The sequence below is a fragment of the Ambystoma mexicanum genome, chromosome 8 (assembly GCF_040938575.1).
Source record: "Ambystoma mexicanum isolate Mex_15411 chromosome 8, UKY_AmexF1_1, whole genome shotgun sequence".
NCBI lineage: Eukaryota > Metazoa > Chordata > Amphibia > Caudata > Ambystomatidae > Ambystoma > Ambystoma mexicanum.
Window position 1 is genome coordinate 175,841,874 of NC_090929.1, and position 23,141 is coordinate 175,865,014.

The 23,141-nt window shown below is 44.8% G+C and overlaps 1 protein-coding gene across 2 annotated transcripts in view; it reads right to left on the reverse strand.

The window, feature by feature from the left end:
• INPP5E (inositol polyphosphate-5-phosphatase E) overlaps positions 1 to 23,141 on the reverse strand; it is a 542,414-nt gene that overhangs the window by 229,532 nt on the left and 289,741 nt on the right. For both annotated transcript variants that reach the window (XM_069609582.1, XM_069609583.1), the window contains one exon: positions 15,639 to 15,763. In XM_069609582.1, coding sequence (XP_069465683.1) covers positions 15,639 to 15,763 — 125 coding nt within the window. The remainder of the gene's footprint in view (positions 1 to 15,638; positions 15,764 to 23,141) is intronic.

Genomic DNA, 23,141 nt, shown 5'->3' on the forward strand with positions numbered 1-23,141 from the left:
TGCCACGGGGTACCTCCGACACGAAAGGCGTCGATGGCATCGAGCGAATCGGCGCCGGCGTCGAGAGAACAGGCATCGGCGCCGAGAGGATCGGCGTCGAGGAAATCGGTGTCGACGTCAGATGCAGCGCCGCCAGCATCGGCGGCGTCGACACAGCCCTCGAAGCCGGAGCCCCGAGCGTGTCCTTCGACGACCTGAGCGTCGACGGCTTTGACGACTTCCTCGGAGCCGGAGCCTCGAGAAAGCCTGTCGACGCCCTCGACGCCTCAGACGTCGATGTCTTCCTCGAAGACCTCACAGGTGCACACGGTCTCGAACGCGTCGAGGACCGGGACCTGGAACGGGTACGTCGAGAACGAGTCTCCTTGTCCGAACGGGACCTCTCCCGTGACTCGTGCCGACCACTCTTGCGAGCGGTGTCTCTCGACCTCTCACGACTGACCCCACTCGGGGGCGCGGACGGCTTAGTACCCTGCGACTCAAGAATCGCCAGCATTTTCTTCCCGAAGGAAGCCCATTCCTCCGGCGTCGCACGGCTGGTGGGGTAAGCGACGTGCCGGGCAGAGTCCTCCGAAGAGGACCTGGAAGACGACCTGTGTTGGCGCTTCCGAGAATGCCTCGAAGAGGCTGAGGAGTGGCGAGACCGACTCCTAGAAGGAGACCCACGAGACTTCCGACGAAGACGCAGAGAGTCACCCCTCGAATCATCCGTCGAAAGCCCCGCAGACTTCAACTTCCGGGGCTTGGACACCCGACCTACCGACAACTTCTTCTTACGTTCGCGTAAGGCTTTGGACGTGAGCGACTGGCAGTCGATACAGTCATCCGTGTCGTGGGCCTCCCCGAGGCACCAGAGGCAGGCGTCGTGCGAGTCCGTCACCGACATCTTGGACCCACACTCCCCGCACTTCTTGAAGCCCGGACGCGGGGTCGAAGACGAAGTAGAAGACATCTTCACACTAAGGATTTTCACAAAAACGAACAGGTTCGAAGAACCGAGAAGAACAGAACTCCAAAGAGTCGAGGCGCCAACCGAGATTCACGAAGCAACACGTTCGCGGAAAAAACGGAACTGAGGCTACGGGCGTCGTGCGTCCTCCTTATCACATCGGATGACGTCGGAGGAGGTCCTCGACGACGGCGCATCGACGCAGGACGCCGAAAAAAGTTTCCGAAGCAGCACAGCTGTGGTGATTACATGTCATAGATATGGAATACGTCGGAGGACCCAATCCCCTCGAAATACAAAAATGGTCTTGAGAAATGCAAGATTCAAACAGACGCAGCTTTATGTCACCCACAGAGTGTACCTCACCCCAAAGGATTATCCAAAATGGGGAACAAAGACACTCAAACCTGTCCCAGATGTGCCCTGGAAAATGCAGACATGCTCCACATGTTCTGGGGGTGCCCAGTAATACAAACATTTTGGGAAGACATCAAAGCAAGGGCGACTACAGGCCGAGTGCAAATGCAACAATGGACACCAGTAAGCTACTTGTTGGGACTATTCCCAAGGGGTGGCAAACAAAGGACACATATAGCCAAGATGAAGGACTTGATGTGCATCTTGGAGAAATGCCGGATTACAATGGCATGGAAGACCGACACAGGGCCCAGAATAGAAGCATGGTGGGCCGACTTGAATCGATGGGCATTGGCAGAAACAGTAGTATGGACCAGCGCAGTACAGAGAGGGTCAAGAGAATGTAGCGACAAGTTATGAGCTTGGAACACACTCCGACAGGATATGCTGGGATCCAGAGAAGACAGAGATACTGAAGACTCTGATGGGTCTGAAAGCGTGGTTACAAACCCGATGGACCAAGAGGAAAGCCCTAATGAGGGCGTCTTACCAGCTGTGGGTGCCATCTGAACATCAGTTCACTAGATACCTGAGAATTTTCCATAGTGAAAGGAGCAAGTACCACGATTATCAGAATTGTGAGAGACTCCTCGCAATTTGTATGTTATGTTATCGTATTTGTGGTTTCATTTTTTATGTTGAATGTTATAAAAACCAATAAACAATTAAAAAAAAATAATACCTTGGACATGAGGTAGGAGGAGGTGAAATAAGGCCATTGCCTAGCAAAGTACAAGCTGTACAAGACTGGGCCTACTACTCAAACCCAAGTGAGAGCCTTTCTAGGTCTCACAGGTTACTATAGGAACTTAATTGAGAACTATGGGACCATAGCTTCTCCCTTGAATGTGATCTCCTCACCCAAATTACCCAAGAAGGTCAGGTGGAATGAGGAGTGCACTAAGGCATCTGAAAGACTTAAAGCCTTTGTCTAGCTCCAGTCTTAAGAGCTCCTTGCTACAACCAATCCTTTATTGTACAAACAGATGCTTCCAATACAGGTATAGGTGCAGTTCTGTATCAGCTGGATGTGAAAGGCAGGGAACACCTTATCTGCTTCATCAATAGTAAACTGAAGGACCCTGAAACAATACTTATATGGATCTACTTTTGTAATTCAAAAGACCACCAACCCTTGACATGGTTAATGCAGATGAAAGGGGAAAATCCTAAATTGTTCAGATGGTATCAGCCTTCAGGGTTTGATTTTACTATAGAAAACAGGTCAGGGTGTGATCACCAAAATGCTGATGACCAAGAAAGTATGACAGACTGGAATAAGGAGATTCATCCAGCGGTGGATGAAATCCTCCTCTCCCTTAGTCTGGGGGGGTTGAGTGTTAGGGAGAATTCTCAGACATGTGCTAATTCCTCTCTACCTTAGAGACCCCCAGCACTTTTGCTGGACTCTAGGACCTATTTTGTAACCTGGAGAGAGCAAGACCTTTTTCCCCACTCTCTCGTGTATTTTTCTGTGATTTAACACTGTGTTTCTTTTTGGTTTTGGAGTCTGACAAACTCCATAGGCATCATCATTGCATTGTGACACACAGCACCTTCAGTGCAGTGGCACAGGAAAGTCTCTTAGATTTCCAAAAGGTTTAAATACCTTCGCTTGGATAAGCTACTGTTTCCAAGAGCAGTAAAGTAAAATTGACTTTACTTACAATTGTAACTTTCTAGACCCACCACAGACTATCTTACAATAGGGTGCTGGAGGGGTTACTTAGTATCCCCTTTGTCTAGTTTCTCATGTAACATTTTTATGTTACCCTTTCTACAATTAATGGCTGGTGGCAGTGGTTTACTTTTAACTACCATTGTGTGTTTTTACAGCGGGCTGCGTTCACAGCTGCATTAAGGCACCCATGGGTGCCCATTTTGTCAAAATGGCCCAGTCTTCTTTTTTCGCCATTTCTTGCTGGAAAGGTCCTTCTTGAGATTTACTCTGCACGCCAAACGGGGTTTGGCGCCTTTGTTCACTTTGTCTTTGACGGGATTCGCGAGTGAAGCCCGCCTCGGACTCTGGTATGTCTAGCAGGGGCAGGAAGTGAGGGAGGTGCCCGAAACTCCCTGTGCTTAATCCCCTTGGTTACAGGAATGCGCCCAAAGGTGATTGGCCGGCTGGCTGTCCAGCAAGGACAGCCACCCTGCTGGGTGATTGACAGCCCAGCTGGAATGAATGGGAGACATCTGATTAAAGGCAATGTTTTTTGGCTTGGAAGGCAGAGTCGACGGACGAAGGAATCCGAAGAAGAACTTGGAAGAGATACCTGCTGCAACTCCTGGACCGTTGGTTTGCCCGGTGAAGCCCTGCTGCTGTGCTGAAGTACCAAATTTGCCTCTGCTAGAGAAGCCCTGCAAGGAAGACTTCTCCCCTTGAGTTGGTGGGACCAATCAACTCCAAAGTGAACTCGTTTGGACATCCTCTCGGAACTCGCTGTACTTCCACTGCTGCAGCTGCTGGAACAGAAGTGCCAGGGAGAGGAACACCAAACTGAGTGCATCATTTTTAAGACAGACCCGAGCTGCTGGAAGATCCCCCGGACTCCCAGTAAGCAGGACCGACCAAGCCTGAGCCACAACAGAGTGCTGGACCACAGATGCGAGGAAAGTCCAGAGTGGTAACCGTGAGACCGCAGTGGTGCTATTTGTTGAGACGCGAGGAGGTGAGACTGCAGTGGTGCTATTTGCTGAGACGTGAGGAGCTGAAACCGCAAAGTGCAGCTGAATAGAAGTTGGTCCTTTTCTGTCACTGACCGTCCCGTTGTAGGAGTCCCCAGAAGTCCTCCCTCTTGTCCCCACAACTGAGGCCCAGGAACAACAGGATCTACAGAGCCACACAGGAACAGAAGCCAGCTGGAACCATTGCTTCTAACCAAAGGTACTGTACAGTCAGAGAACCTACCTCTTGTCTTGTAACCTTGCTTGATCTCAGTTGAGACTTGTCTTGGTTGCTTCTGTAGAGTTGCTTGCATCTTCTACCTCTCACAAACCTCCCAGCCTGTGACCCTACTTTGATTCTACTTTTTCTACAAAAACATCTAAAACATTGTGCAAGACTTTTACTTACCTGCAAGAAGTGCTTCAGGTCACCTAGACTTTTGCCCAATTGACATTGGCTCCTCTGCCTGTGTTGTACCTTCCCTCTAGGAAAGGGATAACTTGCTTTGCATTGGGGGTTCAAAAGGTACTTACCTGCTTCAGAATATGTGTGTGGCCTCTTATTTTATTCTGAAATATCTTTTCTTTGACACCAAACTCAGTATTGGTCTAAATGTACCAGTGATATATTAATGTCCACAGTGTCCTAACTATTTAAGTCCCCTGAGGGTGTAGGAAGGGTCTGTGTGCCATCCCAAATGAGTATTTGCTGATTCAGAGAAACTAAGAGTGTGTATATTGGGTTGTATTTGTCTGTTACTATTATATTGCCCCTTCTGAAGAAGGCTTATTCAAACTGACTGTTAAATTAATAATTGTTTAATCAAGAAACCTTGTATATAAGAGTCTATTTGGATATTTGTCAATGTGAATCCCTGTGCAACTCCCCTACTGCTCACATTGACCCCTCTTGAGATGAGCCTGGCTGCTCAGCCACACTACCAACCTGTATAGTTCAGACATACACCAAAGGTTGGGTCCCTATTGCTAGGAGGTGGCGGTTGTTGTAGTGCACCCAAAGGGTACTGCTCCAAATCTTGCCCAACACATGTTTTTTTGTCAACTGAAAGGAACAGAAAGTCTTTGAAAACAATAGTATTTGCAGCAAATGAATCACATGGACCTGCCATCCCAATGCCTCCATGTAGCCTCACAAATGCACATGAAAAGGGACATGTCTTTTGCATACAAACTTTGGTAGAAGCAAACATACAACCTGGCACCAATGATAAACCAGAACACACAACATCAACCTCTGACCAAACAGTTCCAGGGAGACCTCTTTAATACCTCCCTTCCCTAGACCATGTGACTAGAGGTACAAAAAGCAGAGCATTCTGGGGAATAAGGAGCCAGAGAGGCCAGCAAACAAATGAGAGGTTATGGGGTTTCCCATCAAAGAGTGAGGGCGTGAGAGAGGTATTTGATGGGGAAAAGATCCAGCTAAGGGCACATATCTGAGGTTACCTGAGAGAGAGAACACAAAGGGAGCGAATGAAGCATGGAGAAGAGATGGGCCAGAAAGTATTTAGAGAAAGACAGTCGAACTCAGCTGTGCAATAACCAAGGGAAAGATGTACCAGAGACCCCTGGATGTTGAAGGGGTTCAGAGGCCACTATGGGAAGACAGCAAAGAATATTTATTCATTAATAGAATTTTTGTAATGCCCAAACTCAACCAGGAAGTAAAGAGATAGCAGATGACAAGATGGAAAAAGGTGGAACCTTTGTAGCATTTTTAGCAGAGTCATTGTGTGATTAGTCGTATTTGTCAAACAGCCAGGTTTTTAAGAGTCTGTTGAAGGCTGGGTGGGACGGCTCGTTCCTGATGTTTGGAGGTAATAGAGAAGAGAGTGTTGCCTGGTGAGTAAGGGAGGCTTCGGATGCTGCTAGAAGATCAGCAAGAGGTACTGCATGGGCTTGAGGGTATTACCCAAATTGACCTTTTACAATTGACCTTCTGCACAATTGACCTTTTTATTATTTTATATATGTATTGGGTTGGTTTTGGATTATAAATAATAGAAGGGGATTGGATGGGGGGTTGCAGGTTTTTTTTGATTGGGTCAGGGGCTGCGGGGGGTTTCCCACCCGCATATATGTCCTAATTGACCTTCTAAATTAGGTCAATTCTCCCGAGGTTAATTCTCCTGAGGTCAACTGTGAAAAGGTCAATTAGCATACAACCGGCTTGAGAGATGCGAATGGTAGCGGAGGATGATTAAGCTGTGGTGTGAGAAGCCACCGAAGATGGAAGTCCACAAACAATTCCAAGAGGGAAAGAGGAGGAAAATGCCCAACCTGGAGGTACGAGTAAACAAGATGACCTAATGCTGCATCTTGGGAAATTTAGTGAAGAGTACCAACACATCTAAAAAAGGTTACAAGAGAAGGAAAACTCAGACCGTGTATTCTGGAAGAAAATGTGCCAATTATAAGAGGCATTGTGAAAGAGTCATATTTGAATGCTTAGACCTTGAATCTAGGAAATGGAAAGCACTTCCCAGAAGAGTTGTTAAGAGACTTTCATGACTTGAAGCAACAAACGTACAATAGAAAGAAATCTGCTTTGGAAAAACGAAATAAAAGCTATGTAAAGTGAAACAATGACCATTAGTGTGAGCAGCTTTCCCTAGTTCGCCAGACCACCGTATGTGACCTTTTAGTCAATAAAGGGCTATGAGAAGCAAACATTAGATTTCACTTTGAAAAGAACAGATATTGGGCTTTTTCAACTAGAAAAATGTTTTATAGTTGAAAGCCTTTTCTCACGCCTACCTGCCTCGTATTACAGCACCTGCTTTCTGCCCCTCTTTTGTAAGATAAATGGAAAAACACTTCTACATAATGTGAAATGCATGTAAGAAATAAGAGGTGTGAGAAAAACCGAGGGGGTCCTCAAATCTACTCCGCTTCGATCCTCTTCTCAGGTGGCCAGGGAAAGGACATTGCTTTTGGATCCTGACCCTGGGGGTAGAGAAGCGAGGGAGGATCACCTGGGTAGAGGGTCCTTGGGGATTGGGGATGAGATGTCCTTAGGTGAGACGCAGTGTCCAGCATTTCCATTTTAAGAGGAACTGTCGTAACTTTAAAGTCGTGCAGATATGAGAGACCTCCGTCCCCAAGTGCCACACAGAGAGATACTCAAATCTACTCTTTGTGCAACCTTTGAGGCCACAGGTGGGAGAAGTCCGGAACCACGGAGCGCTGGAAACCCCAAGGAAGCTGCAATGAAAACAGGATTAAGTGCCAGATAAACACGGTAATTCAATGCATGGGGAAACTGAAAAAGGGCTTACCAGGTGTTGGCAGATGGAATGCTGCTAACCAACTGGTGTAGAGAAGGTAGTTCCGGGACTCACATGGGCAGAGGTCCCAGTTAGAATATGGCTGGGGAATCCACCTGGTTGCAGTGATAGTTGCCCACCTGTTGAGGAGTTCTGGAGAGGATTGATGTAGTTCAAAATAGAGCTGAGTAAAGGACTGAACAACGAGGTCCCAAAAGCAAAAGGAGAATCCAATGGAGTCCGTGTAGCAATCCAGGGTCTTTAACCAGAGTAGCAGTCCAGAGTGAGTAACTGTAGCCAAAGGGTATTCCAAAAAGAAGTCTGTAGAACGAGAGCCAAGTCCAGGATTCCAAACGATCAAAAACAGGATACATGATGCCAAACAGAGTTTCAGGAAAAAACAGCTGTGAAGCGACGTACTACTGCAAATCACGGCTTTTGTATTAATCGCTTCCTGATCACGTAATGTGAAAGCGCATCACGTGACCGTGAGGTGGTCACGTGAGCGGGATTTCCTGATCACACGGCGTGGAAGCGCTCGCCTGATTTTCCCGTTCCCCAGTCTCCACGGCAACTTCCAATGGAGAATTGGCCGTAATCTTAATTGCGGACCGCAAGTGGAATGCTGCGCGCGTCCGCGAGGCGGCCCAGACTGCAAACGTGAGCCCCGGAACCTGTCCGAAGTAAGTGAGGGAATGGGTCGGGCTGAGGGATACCTGGGGTCATTGGCAGAGCGCCCGGAAGGCATGACAGGAACCCTCTATCCCGGATGGAGTTATGGGGTATTGCTACCCCAGTCCTACTGACCAAGAAAATGCCAGGAGATATTACCAGTCTAGAAGCACTAGAAAGAGGGTAAACAAAGAGAAGGTTTGAGGGTAAGAGACATGGTATCCCCCTTTCCCTTCTGAGAACCAACCTAACCCTTCCCCGCCTTTTATGGGCTGCTGTGAACTAGTTCCCTCAATTTTCCTCATTCAACCTACTACAGTTCAGGGACAAGGAAGAGGGGACTAGGAGTAGCGAGCACCAGTAGGTATGATCACCACTCTAGTACTGAGACGAAGAAGACTATGAAAGAGTACCATTGGGGAAGTCTGGCATGTCCAACGAATAGGCTGCATAGAAGTAAGGCAATGAAATCTACTGACCCACACCTTTGGACCTTTAATACTGTTAGGGAGAATTCTCTTATAAGGCTAATTTCCCAAACCCATTGAGTCCCCCAGCAGCTTTGCTGGATTTTTGGGGTGTGTTTGTTTTCTCCTGCTAAGAGTGAGACTCTTTTCCTCCCACTCTTAGGCATGATTTGAGGTATGTCTTTGACTTTGTGCCTATGGGCTATGGGGTCTTTTTTTACTCCATAGGGTATCATCTGTTTTTAGTGTGTGTGTTACAAAGCACCCACAGTGCAGTAACACAGGGGTGTCATAGTGACCCCCAAGCATAGACTCCATACCCTGGGACTGACTTCTGTCTTCCAGGGCATGTAAAGTCACCATTGACTTTACTAGTCCAAAATTGTGAACAGAACCAGTACAAACCATCATATTGTGGAAGTACTGGAAGGGGTTAATTCGATTGCCCCTGGGCCTGTTTCCAAGGGGGCACTGTCCAGTCCCCCTTGTCGAGTTTCTGGCTGGTGGCAGTGGTTACCACGCAAAATATTCCAACAGAATATTTCCTATGGGATTTTCCAATTGATTTTAAACGCACCACTTTTTGGTGCAATGTTAAAGATACCGCTGGTTTATTTATTTAATATAAAATCACCGGTTGGGTCTTTTTGCAGAACTCTTTTCTAAAATGGCGTTCGTGTCCGTCTCTGTAACTCCAACCAAGGTTGGGCCCTTTGTTCCACTTTTTGGCAGGCTTCTCCACAGAAGCCCTCCAACTGGTGCCACTCTGTCTGGGATCTACAGGATGTGTGGGTGGGGGAATTGGCACCCTGGACTGCGTTGCCTTAGCAACTCAAGTCGCACTCTGTTCTGATTGGCCCAGTGGTGAGCTGCACGGCACACCACTTAGCATGTATGAGTGACAGCTAGGCTGTTAAATGGGGGTTTTTCTGCATAAAAGCAGGGCTTTTGGGACTGGAACTTCAGAAGTCGCCACAGGAACTAAGAAATCTGAAGAGGGGAAAAGCTGAGCCATCTGCAACGACGACACCACCAGTGGAGCCTTGCTGCAACGACCTCACCACTTTCCCGACGACAAGAGAAGATCTTCTGCTGAAAGAGTCTTCTTCCTTTGAGCTGGTGGGATCAACCAGTTCGCCATTTCGGCTTCCAGGACGTCTCTTGGTCGAATCGCCCGTGCCAAGCACCCTGGCGGCCGGATAGCCAAGCTTCACCACTGTGACCGCGAATAACAGGAACGCACCTTTTTCACTGAACAAACTCTGCGGCTGGTCTCTTCCCTGGGCAGTGCAACGACTCCAAGTTTCCTCCTCGACGAGATCATCTCTTCCCCTGGTCGAATACACAAACTGCACCCGCTGCCAGAAACAAGTGCCACCGCTGGAGCTTCCTCAACTTTAAAGGTACTGTGTTCCACCTGGCCTCCCTTTCTACGGTTTTCTAAAGGTGACCCTTAAATCCCTGGCTTTCCAACTGGGTTGGCCCTAGACCTTCTAACTTTACCTTCTGAATCAACCCAACCTCTTTTGAACATTTTTTACAAAGACTTGAATGCATTTCTCAACTGTGTGATCTTGGGCACATTTCACCTTGCTCCATTTAAAGTGGGCCTGGCCTATGAACTTTGGCTCTACAGTAGACTCTGCCTTCTTTAACTTGTTTTGGTCTTTTAAAAGTGTTGGGAACTGTTTTATTTTCATGACCTGCTTTTTTCTCTCCCTTTTACTTAATTATTGGAGTGCCATCTAAGTTACGCACTCACCTCTGTTTTGACAAAAAGTGGTGTTTTGACTTAGACTTGGCTAATAATTCTTAAGGGAGGTGTGTATACTTTTCTGATTGTGTTTTGAACTTGCTTTGATTAATAGTGCTAGTGTATTTTCTAAAGTTTGTGTTATATAAATAATTATATACTTTTGATAACAAGCTCTGGTCAGTGTTTGCTTGCTCTACTGTGTTTTTAGCCCTATTGTGTATCCTCTGTATACTGCCCTACTCTTCTTGAGAGAAGTCTGACTGCTCAGCCACAGCTACCAGGTAAATTTGGGTGGTAAAGACTGCTACCAATTGGGTTTACTGCTTACTCCTGTAGTCTTAATCTTCTTGCAGTGGTCCCCAAGGGAACTTCACAGGATTCTGCCTAACTAATACTCCTAGGGAATATAAGAGGTGGGGCTGCACACCATGGAAGAGAGCAGGAAACAGAACAGGCTGGAGAGAAGCATGTCGGAGAAACCAGAATTGGGAGCCACGTGTGACTGGAGAAGGAGAGAGACACCCAGGCGGAGTGCGGGCCATGAGAGGGTCCAACTGTCCGGCTGAGCTCCAATTGCCGACAACTAAAGAAAGCCCACAGCCACCGCCAGCAAGCGGGAGGGTGAAGGAAGATCTTTGTGGTAGCCGTGAGGCAGGCAAAGCTCGTGGATACAGGAGGATCGAACGGGGAACTGGCGAAGCAGTAGAGAGCGGTTGTGCACAACCAGTGAGTGCAATCCAGGGAACACTCAGTCCGGGGAGCCCCGCTAATACTGGCACATATCTGAGAATGCCAAACGAACTGAAACAAGTACGCTGTGAATGCAGAGTGATCTGAAAGTAACTGGACATGGTCCTAAATGGTATATTGAACACAATTGAATAATGAATGAATTTAAAGTCCTGACGATCGCCTTTTGGAAAAACTATTTAAAGCCAAGCAAGTAATGAACACTTGAGAATTAGATGTTAAGCAAATATTGAATACTGAACTTAATGAAAACGTTATGGGCAAGGCTACGATCTGATGAAATATAAATGCGAAAAGTGCCCACTTGAAAGCAACAATACGAAATAAGAGAGCAAGTGTGGAAGTTGTCGAAAAGAGTATGACAGAAAGGTGGGGAAGAAATGAAAACAGCACGCCGTGAACGTTATGCATGAATACAGTGCTGCAAGGCAGACTGAGGATATTGACACATTGTGGCAAAACCAAGAGGCTAACCAGGAGAAGACAAGTGAGTGTGAAGGTACACATAAAGCCAAAAGGCCGACAAGGAGAAGCTAAGTGAACATGACTCACAGTGACAAGTACAGAAGAACCTGTGTGGGATGAAGAGTCTAGGGTTCCTGGTTGCACGACCTGTAATAGGTGAACTTTGTGGTCTGACAACTGCACCTAGACCTGGGAACACAATTGTGAAAGCCAAAGATATTGTTGAAATGAACCAAGAACAAGTAATTTAAGCAAACTGTTTATTTAATCCAGAAGGTGTGTCAAGTTGATCTGGCGTTGTGTTGAACATTAAAAGACTAAGTATAAAGTTGGAAAGTTGAAGTTTTGGGGAAGGGAGCCCTGAGACTTGATGAACTGCAATACTGTCGTGAGGACGCAGCCCTCAAGACCCATTTCTTTGGAACTGTATTGCCTTGAACCTGGGGAAGGGAACCCGAAGGCTTTGTGGAACAGTTCTGAACTTGAAAAAGGTAATCGAGACTTTTGTGGCATTTTCTTGAACTTGGGGAAGGGAAGCTGAAAAGGAAGAAAGGAGTTTTGTTTTGATCACCATTTCATGTATCGTTGATATCCCCACACATTGTTTATCATTAGTTGTGAGGGCAAGGATAGGTTTTGGACAGACAGACATACTTAAGTTGAACTTTCCGACTCAGACTTTCCTTAGTATCATTCACATAGGGACACCCCACCTTACCATAGGTTAAGCTTGGTCTTCAACCATCCTGACACTTGAGTATATAAACCATTTTATTTTGACTTTGAATCTGTTGTCTGTGTCTTGTTCCATGATGCCTTCATAGAGGCTACAGCTAGAAAGAACATGTTGGAATACTGGTAGGCTAGTGTGCAAGTTCAGATGCAATATGGGTTGCTATGTTGCCATGGCTTACACTCAGATGACAATATTGGTGAAACTCCACGTCTGTGGAACATGGCCAAGTATGGTAATGTCTAGCACTACTGCGAACAGCAAGGGAAATAGTCTGTAAAGGAATTACTTTATAAAATTCTAACATAATCCCATCTTCCCCTGGTGCTCCCCCTACTCGACAGTGGATCCAGGGTACTTGAGATTATAAATAGACAATAAGAGGCCAACTTGTTATAATCTGTGTGCGTTTGCGTGGAGGCTTGTAAAGCTATTCCCCCTTAAACTGTGATAGACTGGGGAAAGCATATTTAGAGATGGCCAATTTATTTGTGGGGTCAATGCTCCTCAGATCAGTAGTTCTTTTTTCAGCTCCCTCTCAAATCAAGTCCTCCTTCGCACAAACAGATCCGTTTCACTTCGCTCTATCATTTCATTTCTTGCAATTTTCATTCAGTAAGGCAGCATAGCTGGAACATGCGCATAAGAAAGAAAAGAAACATGGAGAGCAAAAGAGCAATAATGGCACAAGCTCATCTTTTCTTTTTTACCCACCTAATTTGTAGCTTGCAGTTCTCATATAAAGGTTTGGTAAATTCAGGGCAAGATCCCCAAAGGCTGGTTTAGAAGCTCGGTGGGGTCTGGGGGCTTTAACTGCTTCACTTAATCATGGTCATTAATCATTATGTAATATTGTAAGTTAGAAGTAGACTTAATAAAAGATCCTTTACAGTAAGAGCTATGTAGAACATATATGAAATAACCAAATGGTGTAGGTGAAGTGGAAACGGAAAAAGGGAACAATATAATCAGTTTTAGTTATTTACAATACATACATGAAAGCACCAATAGTTCAGTTATCTCTAGTATTTTACAATTATAATAGAGAATGTGGAACATGATGGCGGGGGAAGGTGAGTGATGCCACTGTAGATTGCATGAACTTCTTTGAGGGATACCACAAGGCTTGTTAGGGTGATCTTCAAGTCCAACACAGCGGCTAGGTTTATACATTCTAAAGGGGTGGAGGGTGTTCCCATGTTCGAAAGTTTGGAAATTGTAGGAGAGGGAGGCAGAACGGGTGCGCGGGGTACAAAGTTTGAGGAGGGCTTGCAATTGCAGGGGTGTAGCAAGAAGGAGTTGGATAGGTATGGGGGTGAATGAGCAGACCCTGAATAGATTTGTAGACCAGCTGAAGGAGCTTAGCGAGTGACCAATGTTGCATGGAGAGACCCCCTGTGCTGAGGCAAAGGGCCGGGTGGACAAGGTGTGAAGGAGGTTGTAGAGGGTTTTAGCAGAGTGAAAGGAGAGGTAGAGCCTGGCTGACATGGCAATGGAGGAGAAGAACTGTTGTGGTTTAAGACAGCTATCAAACAGAACTCCCAATTTGCGAGGGGAATGGGTTGAGAAGGCCAAGGGGAAATCATACCAGAGAGGCATGAACATCTGTGGAATGTTCTGAAACGAAGATTACTTCAGTTATACAGGAGTAAACGAAAGCAAGGAAACATTGGCAATGTCGACAGATGCCTCTGTGGTGAAGGAAGAGGCAATAAAGATTTGAGCATCATCAGAGAGCAGGTAGCAGGAGAAGACAAAATGAGGAGGTCAGTATGCTGAGAAGGAAGATGCAGAGTGTGAAGAAGAGGAGGGGGACCAAGTACTGATCCTTATGTAACCTCTACTGGTAGAAGTGGCAGAGAAGGAACTATTGTTCCAAAAGATGGAAAAGGAGCAGTGGAACACGTAGGAGCAATTCAGTTGAGGGCTGTGTGAGGAAGCCCAGGAAGAAAAGCGTGTGAAGGAGAGATGGATGAATGAAGACTGGTGAAAGGGTTTTGTGAATGGTTGAAAATAGGAAAGACGATAAAGAGAAATAAAGACGTCTCTGGTTTTTGGTGAATTTAGAAAGGTAAAGGACAAAGTCATGCAGATCAGTGTAGATAGAGCAGGAGCAGGTATGAGAATAGTTTGCATGGATGGGCAAAGAAAGATGAGGTACTGTTGATGTACTAGTTGGATTTAGTGAAATCCAGATGAGAATGCATAGATAAACCCCTTGAAGGGAACAAGAAGAAAGGGACAGCTAGCCCTGCATCAGGGACAGTGTTGCATTGCTGTCTTCAGTCGTGGGATCAGTGTAGTGATCCATTGAGGTTACTGTCCCAAACGTGTCTTTATAACCCAACTGTTTCTTCTGGTTTATACTGAGTTACCTAGACCGCAATTGGCCTTACTACTTAAGTATGCCTGAAAATCATATAGGCCTATCCTGCTTAAGAGTGACCAATGTGATGTGCGTGCTGGGTTTTATGTAGTGCAAACCTAGCTGAGCAGCAATGGAGCACTGTACAACAAGGGCATACTTTCATAGGGTTTAATAATATTAATACAATTAAAAGGATAGACTAGGATGGGCAGACTTCGGACATGGAGGGAGAATAAATATAGAGAGTTTTAGGTGAGAGAGAAAGTAGAGGGTGGAAGAGAGACAGAAAGAGAGAGAGAGGGAGAGCCAAAGACAGACTATAGAGGGTTGCAGCAAGGGGATTATTTGTTGGTGGGTTCACTGCTGTGCTCCTGCTGAAACTATATTCCTATGCTTTTCTTCTGAGCTGACCTTCCTAACTGCACTGCCAAGTCCTTAAATCTGCATCAGTGATTCCCTCCCTTGTCTTCTTCTGCAAAGGGAGTGAAAGCGAAGTATATTCCAAAGGCAGAAAGTCTCCAAGCAACTCCTCTCACAGTTTCCCTCCATTTACTATGACTGTTTATCAGCTTTAGAAAGGGAATCTGGATTACACTTTTATCTCCAGGATTTCAGACTTCTGATTACAGTTACACACATTTTTAATGCATTTTATGTGGATATAATTAGAAAGAAATATCCTCCCAACAAAGAAGCATTAACTGTATTGGGATTCACTGCATGGATAAGTAGGTGCCAAGCTATAATAACATTGTAACAAGCAGCTTGACAGGGCTGAATGGGCAGCGTTAACATCGAAGCAAGAATGCCATTACAGGTGTGACAACGGGGTGGATATCAAAAAGAAAGATTTCATGGCACCTGGTAAAGGACTGTTGAAGTTCCCCACTGGAACAGGAAATTGAAAAGGAAAGGTGCTCTCATCCCAGACCAGACTACAATCACAGCAGCATAAGCATCACAGTGATGTGCATTAATACACCGATCCAAAGCAATTCACAACAATAATAGTTTATCATATATAGGTAAGAGAAGGGGGTCAAAGGAGATTCCAACAAGACATTCATTGCAACTTAAATAAAGAAATAAAGGTGCATTGCAGGGACCAACCTGAGCAGAACCACATGAGATCCCGCCTGATAAATACAGACAAGTAGAGCACCCCATGGGCATTGGAGAAAAGCAGGACATAGTGTGGTCCGAGGGTTTCCTGAAGGCGCACTTCCCATTCTCTTCTTTCAGGAGAAAAAGAAACATTACAATTAATCTTGGAAAACCAAAAATATTAGTGACACGACATGCATGTGGAAATGAATACATTAAAGACGCATTGCTCAACCAATGTCTTCCCTAAGCCTTTTCTTTCCACACACTTTAAATGCATCCCCTTTTTGTCTACAACAACAAATCAACTAGCTGTTCGTGGCGTAACATATGCCGTTCAAGCACATCTGAAAGGTCAATATCGGTCGGTAATTCGTAGGATCACTTATGTTCCCCTTCTTGAATATCGGAATTACCACTGATAGCTTGCAGGAAGGGGCGTAGGTCCCTTTGACTTATTAATGGCCATTGAAAAGGCTAAACATATCAGATGGAATGAGAGGTATGCGGGCTATAAAAACAGTCTCCAAGTTCCAGTGATCACACAGGCCTCTATGATGTCTCTTTGTAGATGCGAAATTATCAACCTTGTTCCATTTCAGAGTCCCTGTGATGGCATAAAATTGCATAGTAGCATAATTACAGCACCTACTTTCAGTTTTAGCTCGTGAGGAGGCATTTGTCCTACAGCGTTTTTCTCTTTAGAGACTGAAACATTGAGGCAGTAATTAACTGTCCATTGACACTGGAACCGCAGTGACTTGTTTGAAGAAATGTGGGGGTGGAAAGAACTTTGAAATTATTCAGAATGTTTGCGATAGTGGAAGGTGAAGGTGACTGCATAGAACCATGCTTATTCTGTTTGTTAAAACAATAGCTGTTGTTGGAGTGGGTGTACTTTGCCATTTTGACAGCAGAGGGCAAGCAAACATGGATAAATTGCATCCATATATTGAAATGATAGCCGTTGTTGAAGTGGGTGCACTTTGTCATTGCAACAGTAGGGGCTACTTAACACTGATAAATTGCATCAGCGGAGTACAGAAACATACCTGAGCATTTTATATATGTAGACTAGACTAGCTGTTCCTGGCATAACATGCCGTTCTAGCATATCTGAAAGGTCAATATTGGTTGGTAATTCATAGGATTACTTCTGCCACCCTTTTTAAATAATGGAATGACCACCAATTGCTTCCAGGAAGGGGTGTAGGTCCCTGTGACGTATTAATGGTCATTGAAAAGGCTAAACTTATCAGATGGAATGAGAGGTATGCGCTGCATAAAAAAGTATCTAGTTCAATCAATCACACGTGCCTATGATGTCTCTTTGTAGATGCATAATTGTCAACCTTGTCGATTGCAGAGTCCCTGTGATGGCATAAGATTGAGTAGTAGCATAATTACAGCACCTACATTCAGGTTTAGCTAGCTCGTGTGGAGGCATTCGTCCTACAGCGTTTTGCTTTTTAGAGACTGAAACGTTGAGCCGGTAATTAACCGTCCATTGACACTGGAACCGCAGGGCCTTGTTTGAAGAAAAGTGGGGGGGGGGGAGAACTTTGAAATTATTCAGAATGTTTGCGATAGTGGAAGGTGAAGGTGACTGCATAGAACCGTGCTCATTCTTGTTGAAATGATAGCTGTTTTTGGAGCGAGTGCACTTTGCCATTTGGACAGCTTAGGGCATCCAACACTGATACATTGCATCAGCCGAGTACAGAAACATACCAAAGAGTATATATATATATATATATATATATATATATATATATATATATATATATATAGATTCTTGATACTACCCTTACTTGTTACCCCTTCCTCCTCACATTCTAATCGTTTTCTCATACAGTAGTTGTCTTTGTCACTGTAAAATGTAGCTTCCACAGTTTCTTATTTGGAGAAACAGTGGAAGCTACATCACTCACTCATCTTCCATATTGTTCTCTCTGAATCAACCCTCTGTCACTGATGGCTGTTACCACCAAAGATCAGGCCACCTACAATGTAGTGCAAATAGTAGTCATCTAGACTTTTGAATGGGTCTGCTACTGCCATTAATCGAGCTAGTTTAAAGTGTGATTTGCAGCAGTAAACTACCACATGAGTCTTCTAATTGAAAACATTCAATCCACTTACTAATACATGTATTAAGTATTCATGTTCTGTTGATTTACTTTTATTGTTTTCTACAAAATATTTCCAAAACAAGCCAGCAAAATCAGAGCAGAAAACAAACCAATGGAAATTAGTTTTCTTTGAGTTCATTCACGTAACTTTAAAATGATGTATTAAAGCCCATGGCAGACCATCCATAATAGACAAAGAGATGGCGTCTATTTTTTAAGGGTAGCTGTCACTCAAGTCAGCACACAATGCTATTCTTGTCAAGAAACATAGTACCTTCAGAGACACAGGACCTGCTGGCCTTTATGTTCCACGCTGGCCTGCAGGGCATCTGTTAGTGCAGGCTTAGGCTGCACTCTTTAGTTATGGCCCACAGGAGGCCAGGCCGTGAAGTTGTCTGCTCTTATGGCCTCCTATTGGCCAAGCTGCAGCCGTATTCAGGGAGTTGTGAATCAACTTCCCACTCTGCTACCAGATTACGACGGGATCCCAGTGCCAGCAAGCAGGAGCAAAGTTGAGGGACTGGTTGGCATATATATTGCTGCAAGCCTGCAGAAAGTCCGACAGTATTCTTTGGGCAAACCCAGCCTAGAGACCGGCCTCATTTGATTGTTTGGGCAAAACCTGCATGAACATAGAGAGAAGGGGAAATTGTCATGTAAAGGGGGTTGTCTGCAGCACAGGCATGTACAAATTATATTTGCCTGCCTCTTTGCTTACAGCCAGCATGACACAGGGCCAGTGTTGGCACAGCCTGCTGTGAAAGGTCATGAATGCCCTTTGTACTCTAGGATATCAAATGGGGTGCCGGAACTGCCATATATCACTGAAGCAAGTTCACAAAGTTCTTTGTGCACAACTAGGATGACAAGGGTCCAGCACTGGGATATATGTGTTGTGGCAGGCCTCAGGGTGTTCTTTGAGCTCTAGCATCATATAGTATATTCTTTGGGAATTAGGATGACAGGGGACCAGTGCTGCAACAGGCCTTGTGATATGCTTTGGGCAAAACCAGCTTGCACCGGGGTATGGGGTGGTCTGAAGCATGGGCAGATCTTCAGGCATTGGTCAATGATGCCAGGGGGAGGAGAGGCGGGAAGATCCCAGTTATATATTGTTGATGCATATTTCATAATATTCTTTGGGCACAACCAGCATGACTGGGCACCCTGCGGCGACATATTGCTGACCAGCATCCAGACAGTGTTTTTGCACGACCAAGATGAAGGCGGAGCCAGGTTGGGATTTACTGTTGCGGTAGGCCTTAAGATGTTCTTTGGGCACGAGCATCATTAAACGTGGGCCAGCATTAGCATGTATTGTGGAGACAGGCTTTATGTTATTTGCAGGGGACAAGCAGTATGAAAATGTGTTTTACAGGTGCAACGCTGACATATGTTACAAGAATATAAGGAACGCAAGTGCCTACTGGATGAAGGACAATCAGGCTTTAGATCAGGCAGGGAAGCAGAGACTGCTTGGCAGACATGAGAGAACATCTCTTCACCACATCTGACAAGGACCAGCAGCCGGCAATGATACTCCTGAACCCATTCAGCAACTACTGCAGACCATAAGATGCGCCTTAAAATACTGAAAATATTGGCTAGGGTAACGGTCATGGCCTTAGGCTTCATCAGGTCCTTTCTCAATACACAGGAACGAAACACAACGCTGGAAGAGTACCTACAAGAACTCTACTAACAGACTCAAACTCAACCCAGGCAAAACAGAAATACGGATCATATGAAAAGCAGGGAAAACAATCATTACATCCCATGGCCGATGGAACTAGGGATGGCACCGACTGCATCCACGACAGTTTTGAACCTGGGAGTCTTGATGGACAACAAACTAACACTTGAACCACAAGTAAACGCCATAATCAAGAAATGTTTCTTCCTCCTACACGCAGTAAAAAGGATCCTACAATTCCTCTCTTTCGTCCACAAAACAGTCACAATCATCACACTCATCTTTTCCAGAATAGACTACGCCAACAGCCTATACCTAGGAATACCAGTAAAGAAACTTCAGTGCATCCAAAACGCTAAAATTGCTGCATTGGCTACCAATTAAACAGCGAATAAGGTTTGAAACGATTTGCATAACACACAGAGCAATCCACAGCCAAGGAGCAGAGTTCCTAACTGAGAAAATAACCGTCTAACATCCAACAAGACCACTCAGATCAAGCAACGACATTCGCTTAGAACCAAAACCATACAATCAAAGAAAATTCAGAGGATCTTCTCTCTCTCACCTGGCACCAATAACCTGGAATGACCTACCAAAAATCGTACGCAACACAAGGGATCATTTTGAATTCAGGAAACTACTCAAAACATGTCTCTGAAACAGAAGAAAACGACTAGGAAGCATGCACCCAGTGGAAAATAAGAATTCCTAAGGAGTAACCCATGACCCTAACCTAATTTACCCTAACCAGAGGGAGGGGGGGACACTGCAACAACCAGTGTCCACATACAGCTAGTTCACAGAGGAAACATATGCAGGTTAGAACCCCCCCCCCCCCAAGGGAGAGTCAGGGAGTAACCACAACCCTCTAACCCAAACATCGCCATCCCAGGGCGGGAACCACTAGATTAACAAAGAGGGAAACTGGCACTCCTCAACATGCCTGCCAACTAGGCAGACAAACTACAATACCAAACACACAGGATAATCCTAGATGTTGAGCACAGAAACGCAAAGTCAAAGAGGTAAGGAAAACCTGCTAACCCAACTCTAAAATCTCATCTTTCCGCATTCACTTCCAATACAGAAACTCACACAACCACCTCTCTGCAAAGCAATCCGCACGCACTTCACCACACACACTTCACCACACTGTAAAAACAGACTAACACATAACCCAGTTCAACAGCACGTGGGAAGTCGAACCGACCCAAAAACCGCACTTAAGCTCAGCAAACGGTGCAAATCAAATTGAAGCTGCCAACAGGACATCAGAACTCTCACTTTCCTATCTCCATTACACCCTACTAACCCCTCCAAGATCATCCTTTGTATCACACTGTCCTTTTCAGATCCGCCAAGAACCTGGGGACTACTCCAGTGGCGACGGTGCGCTATACAAATAATGTTAATATTAACAAATACCACAGAGGTCTATACACTCTGCTAGAACCATGTTGGAGTAATGTACAGAATTTGCTAAATGTAGTATACATATGGCATTAGAAGTAAAGCTTAGTCACACAATCAAAACTGTCTTCAGCAATATATTGCAAGCAGAATAATAATAGGCGGGTCACCATACTTTTAATTTTTTAATTCTTTATCTTTTAACATGTCACTACATGAACATGACAGTTTTCAGCAACATATTTAAAATGTAACAATAGCGGGTGGACCGCCGATATGTATGTCTCCTTGCACAGTTACATGATGATGATCTAATGTTTACAAAAATGACGGAATTCATGCATAACGTGAGGTTGTCATTAAAACGTGATGATGCTGCTATAAATAGTGGCCATATTGTACAACCCGGCATTGTCACAACCTGTTTTCTTCCATTGACAGATGCGAGACGTGGATAATATACGTAAGTAGGCATTCAATTAAAATTGATGAGATCGCATCCACACTAGGGAGGATAATTAGACTTGCATTGTGAATCTTTTCCATCTAGGTGAACTCACCAGGAAGTTCTATCTCCCCCTAAATTATTGCGTGCTTTACCAAGAAGGAATAGGGTGAGCATTTTTTAAAACTTTTTTTTACATTTTGAGCAACGTCCTGAAGGCCATATTAGTATGGAGTCAAGCCAATTTGTACAATACATACCTTTATCAATACAGATTAAAGGACTCTGTTAATGAGCGATTCACTGTAGAATCCAGTGGGAAAACTAGAACAGAACACACAGTAGCTTTCCAACTACCAACACAAGGTCAGCTATTTATATTTTGAGAGGCAGCATTCTTGCAATTAGGTTTTTGATAAAGAATATGCTCACCACTTGTTTATATACACTTTTTGTAATAATAATGAAATGGATTACAGTGCTCAGAAGGCCGCCTAATGAAGAAACATTTTCTAACATTATATTCTGAAACCTAAGCATGAGACTCCCGAAAGCAGAAGGTGGCTATCCATCTAACATGTGACTGATCTATTACTATAATTTTAGGCATTAGCTATTGCATACAGAAATGATCTAAGTTGGACTATGTCTTTTTGAATTCAAACTGCACTTTAAGACGTGTAAAAAGGGAATTATGATTTGCTGTGATTTAGCAGAAGTAACAGTGATATATAAATGTATGCAATTCAAGTGGCAAAATTGTGACAAAATTGTACTAAAACTATCATTTGATATATTTATTGTACAAACTATTTACATATAAAGCCCCTGATGAAGAGAATATGAATCTCGAAACACGTTGGGCAATAAGAATAAAGAGCCTCAAACTGAAGGAATGAAATAATGAATCAGTAGTTTCTTTGAAAATATATGAAAGACAAATGCTGTACAAAATGATTTAATTTGCACTAAGAGTACTAAAAGCTGCCCAAAGGAGGTGTCAGCTATCTTTAGAAGGTTGGGCTTAATGATTGAGCCACAGAAAGTGTGCAGGGGACGCAGGTTCCCCTAACTAGGAATTATCTAGTTGGATTAATTTAGTTACAACTCGTATGCCAGGTTTGTCGTTTTCTCCTCTGCACCTGAAATACAATTTAACAACCATGTACTATTTTATTGGAATATTTCAGAATTTATTTAATTGATTTAAACTTTTGCAGGAGTGCTGGGTATCCCAGATACAATTGTTTTCATTTCCTGCAAAGGCCAAAACCAACAACTAGAACATTCACAACCGGATTTCCAGTGGAATTAAGACACAGAGAAACGACATAAGCAGTACGGCGTATCATACGCATATTTAGCGCTGATCTCTGTGCGGTCTTCCCTCTCCCTCACTCTGCTCACTTTGTTCTCTCTCTGCTCTGTCTTCTCAGTCTCCCCCTTTCTCTGTTCTTTTGGTCTCTGTTCCCCCTTGGTTTTTGGTGTGCTCTTTCCCGTTCTATTACCCAACTCGATCTGCTCCCACTGGCCTCAGAGTCTGTGCTGCCTACTCTGTATTTTATTCTCTTTGCCCCTCCATCTCCCTTTCTGCTCTTTTCTCTCTGCTCCCCCTTCCTGCTGTTTCTTTTACCTCTGCTGTCTCTTTCCTCCTTGCCCGCTCCCTCTCTGCGGTCTTTCCTCTCTGCTCCCTCTCCACTGCTCCCTTTCTTCCCTCTCACTGTCCTCAATCTCCCTCTGTGTCCTTGCACTCTCTCTTAACTCTGCCCCCTATCTCCGCTCCCTCCCTCTTCTCTCGCTGCTCCCCTCAACTCCCTCTTTCCCTG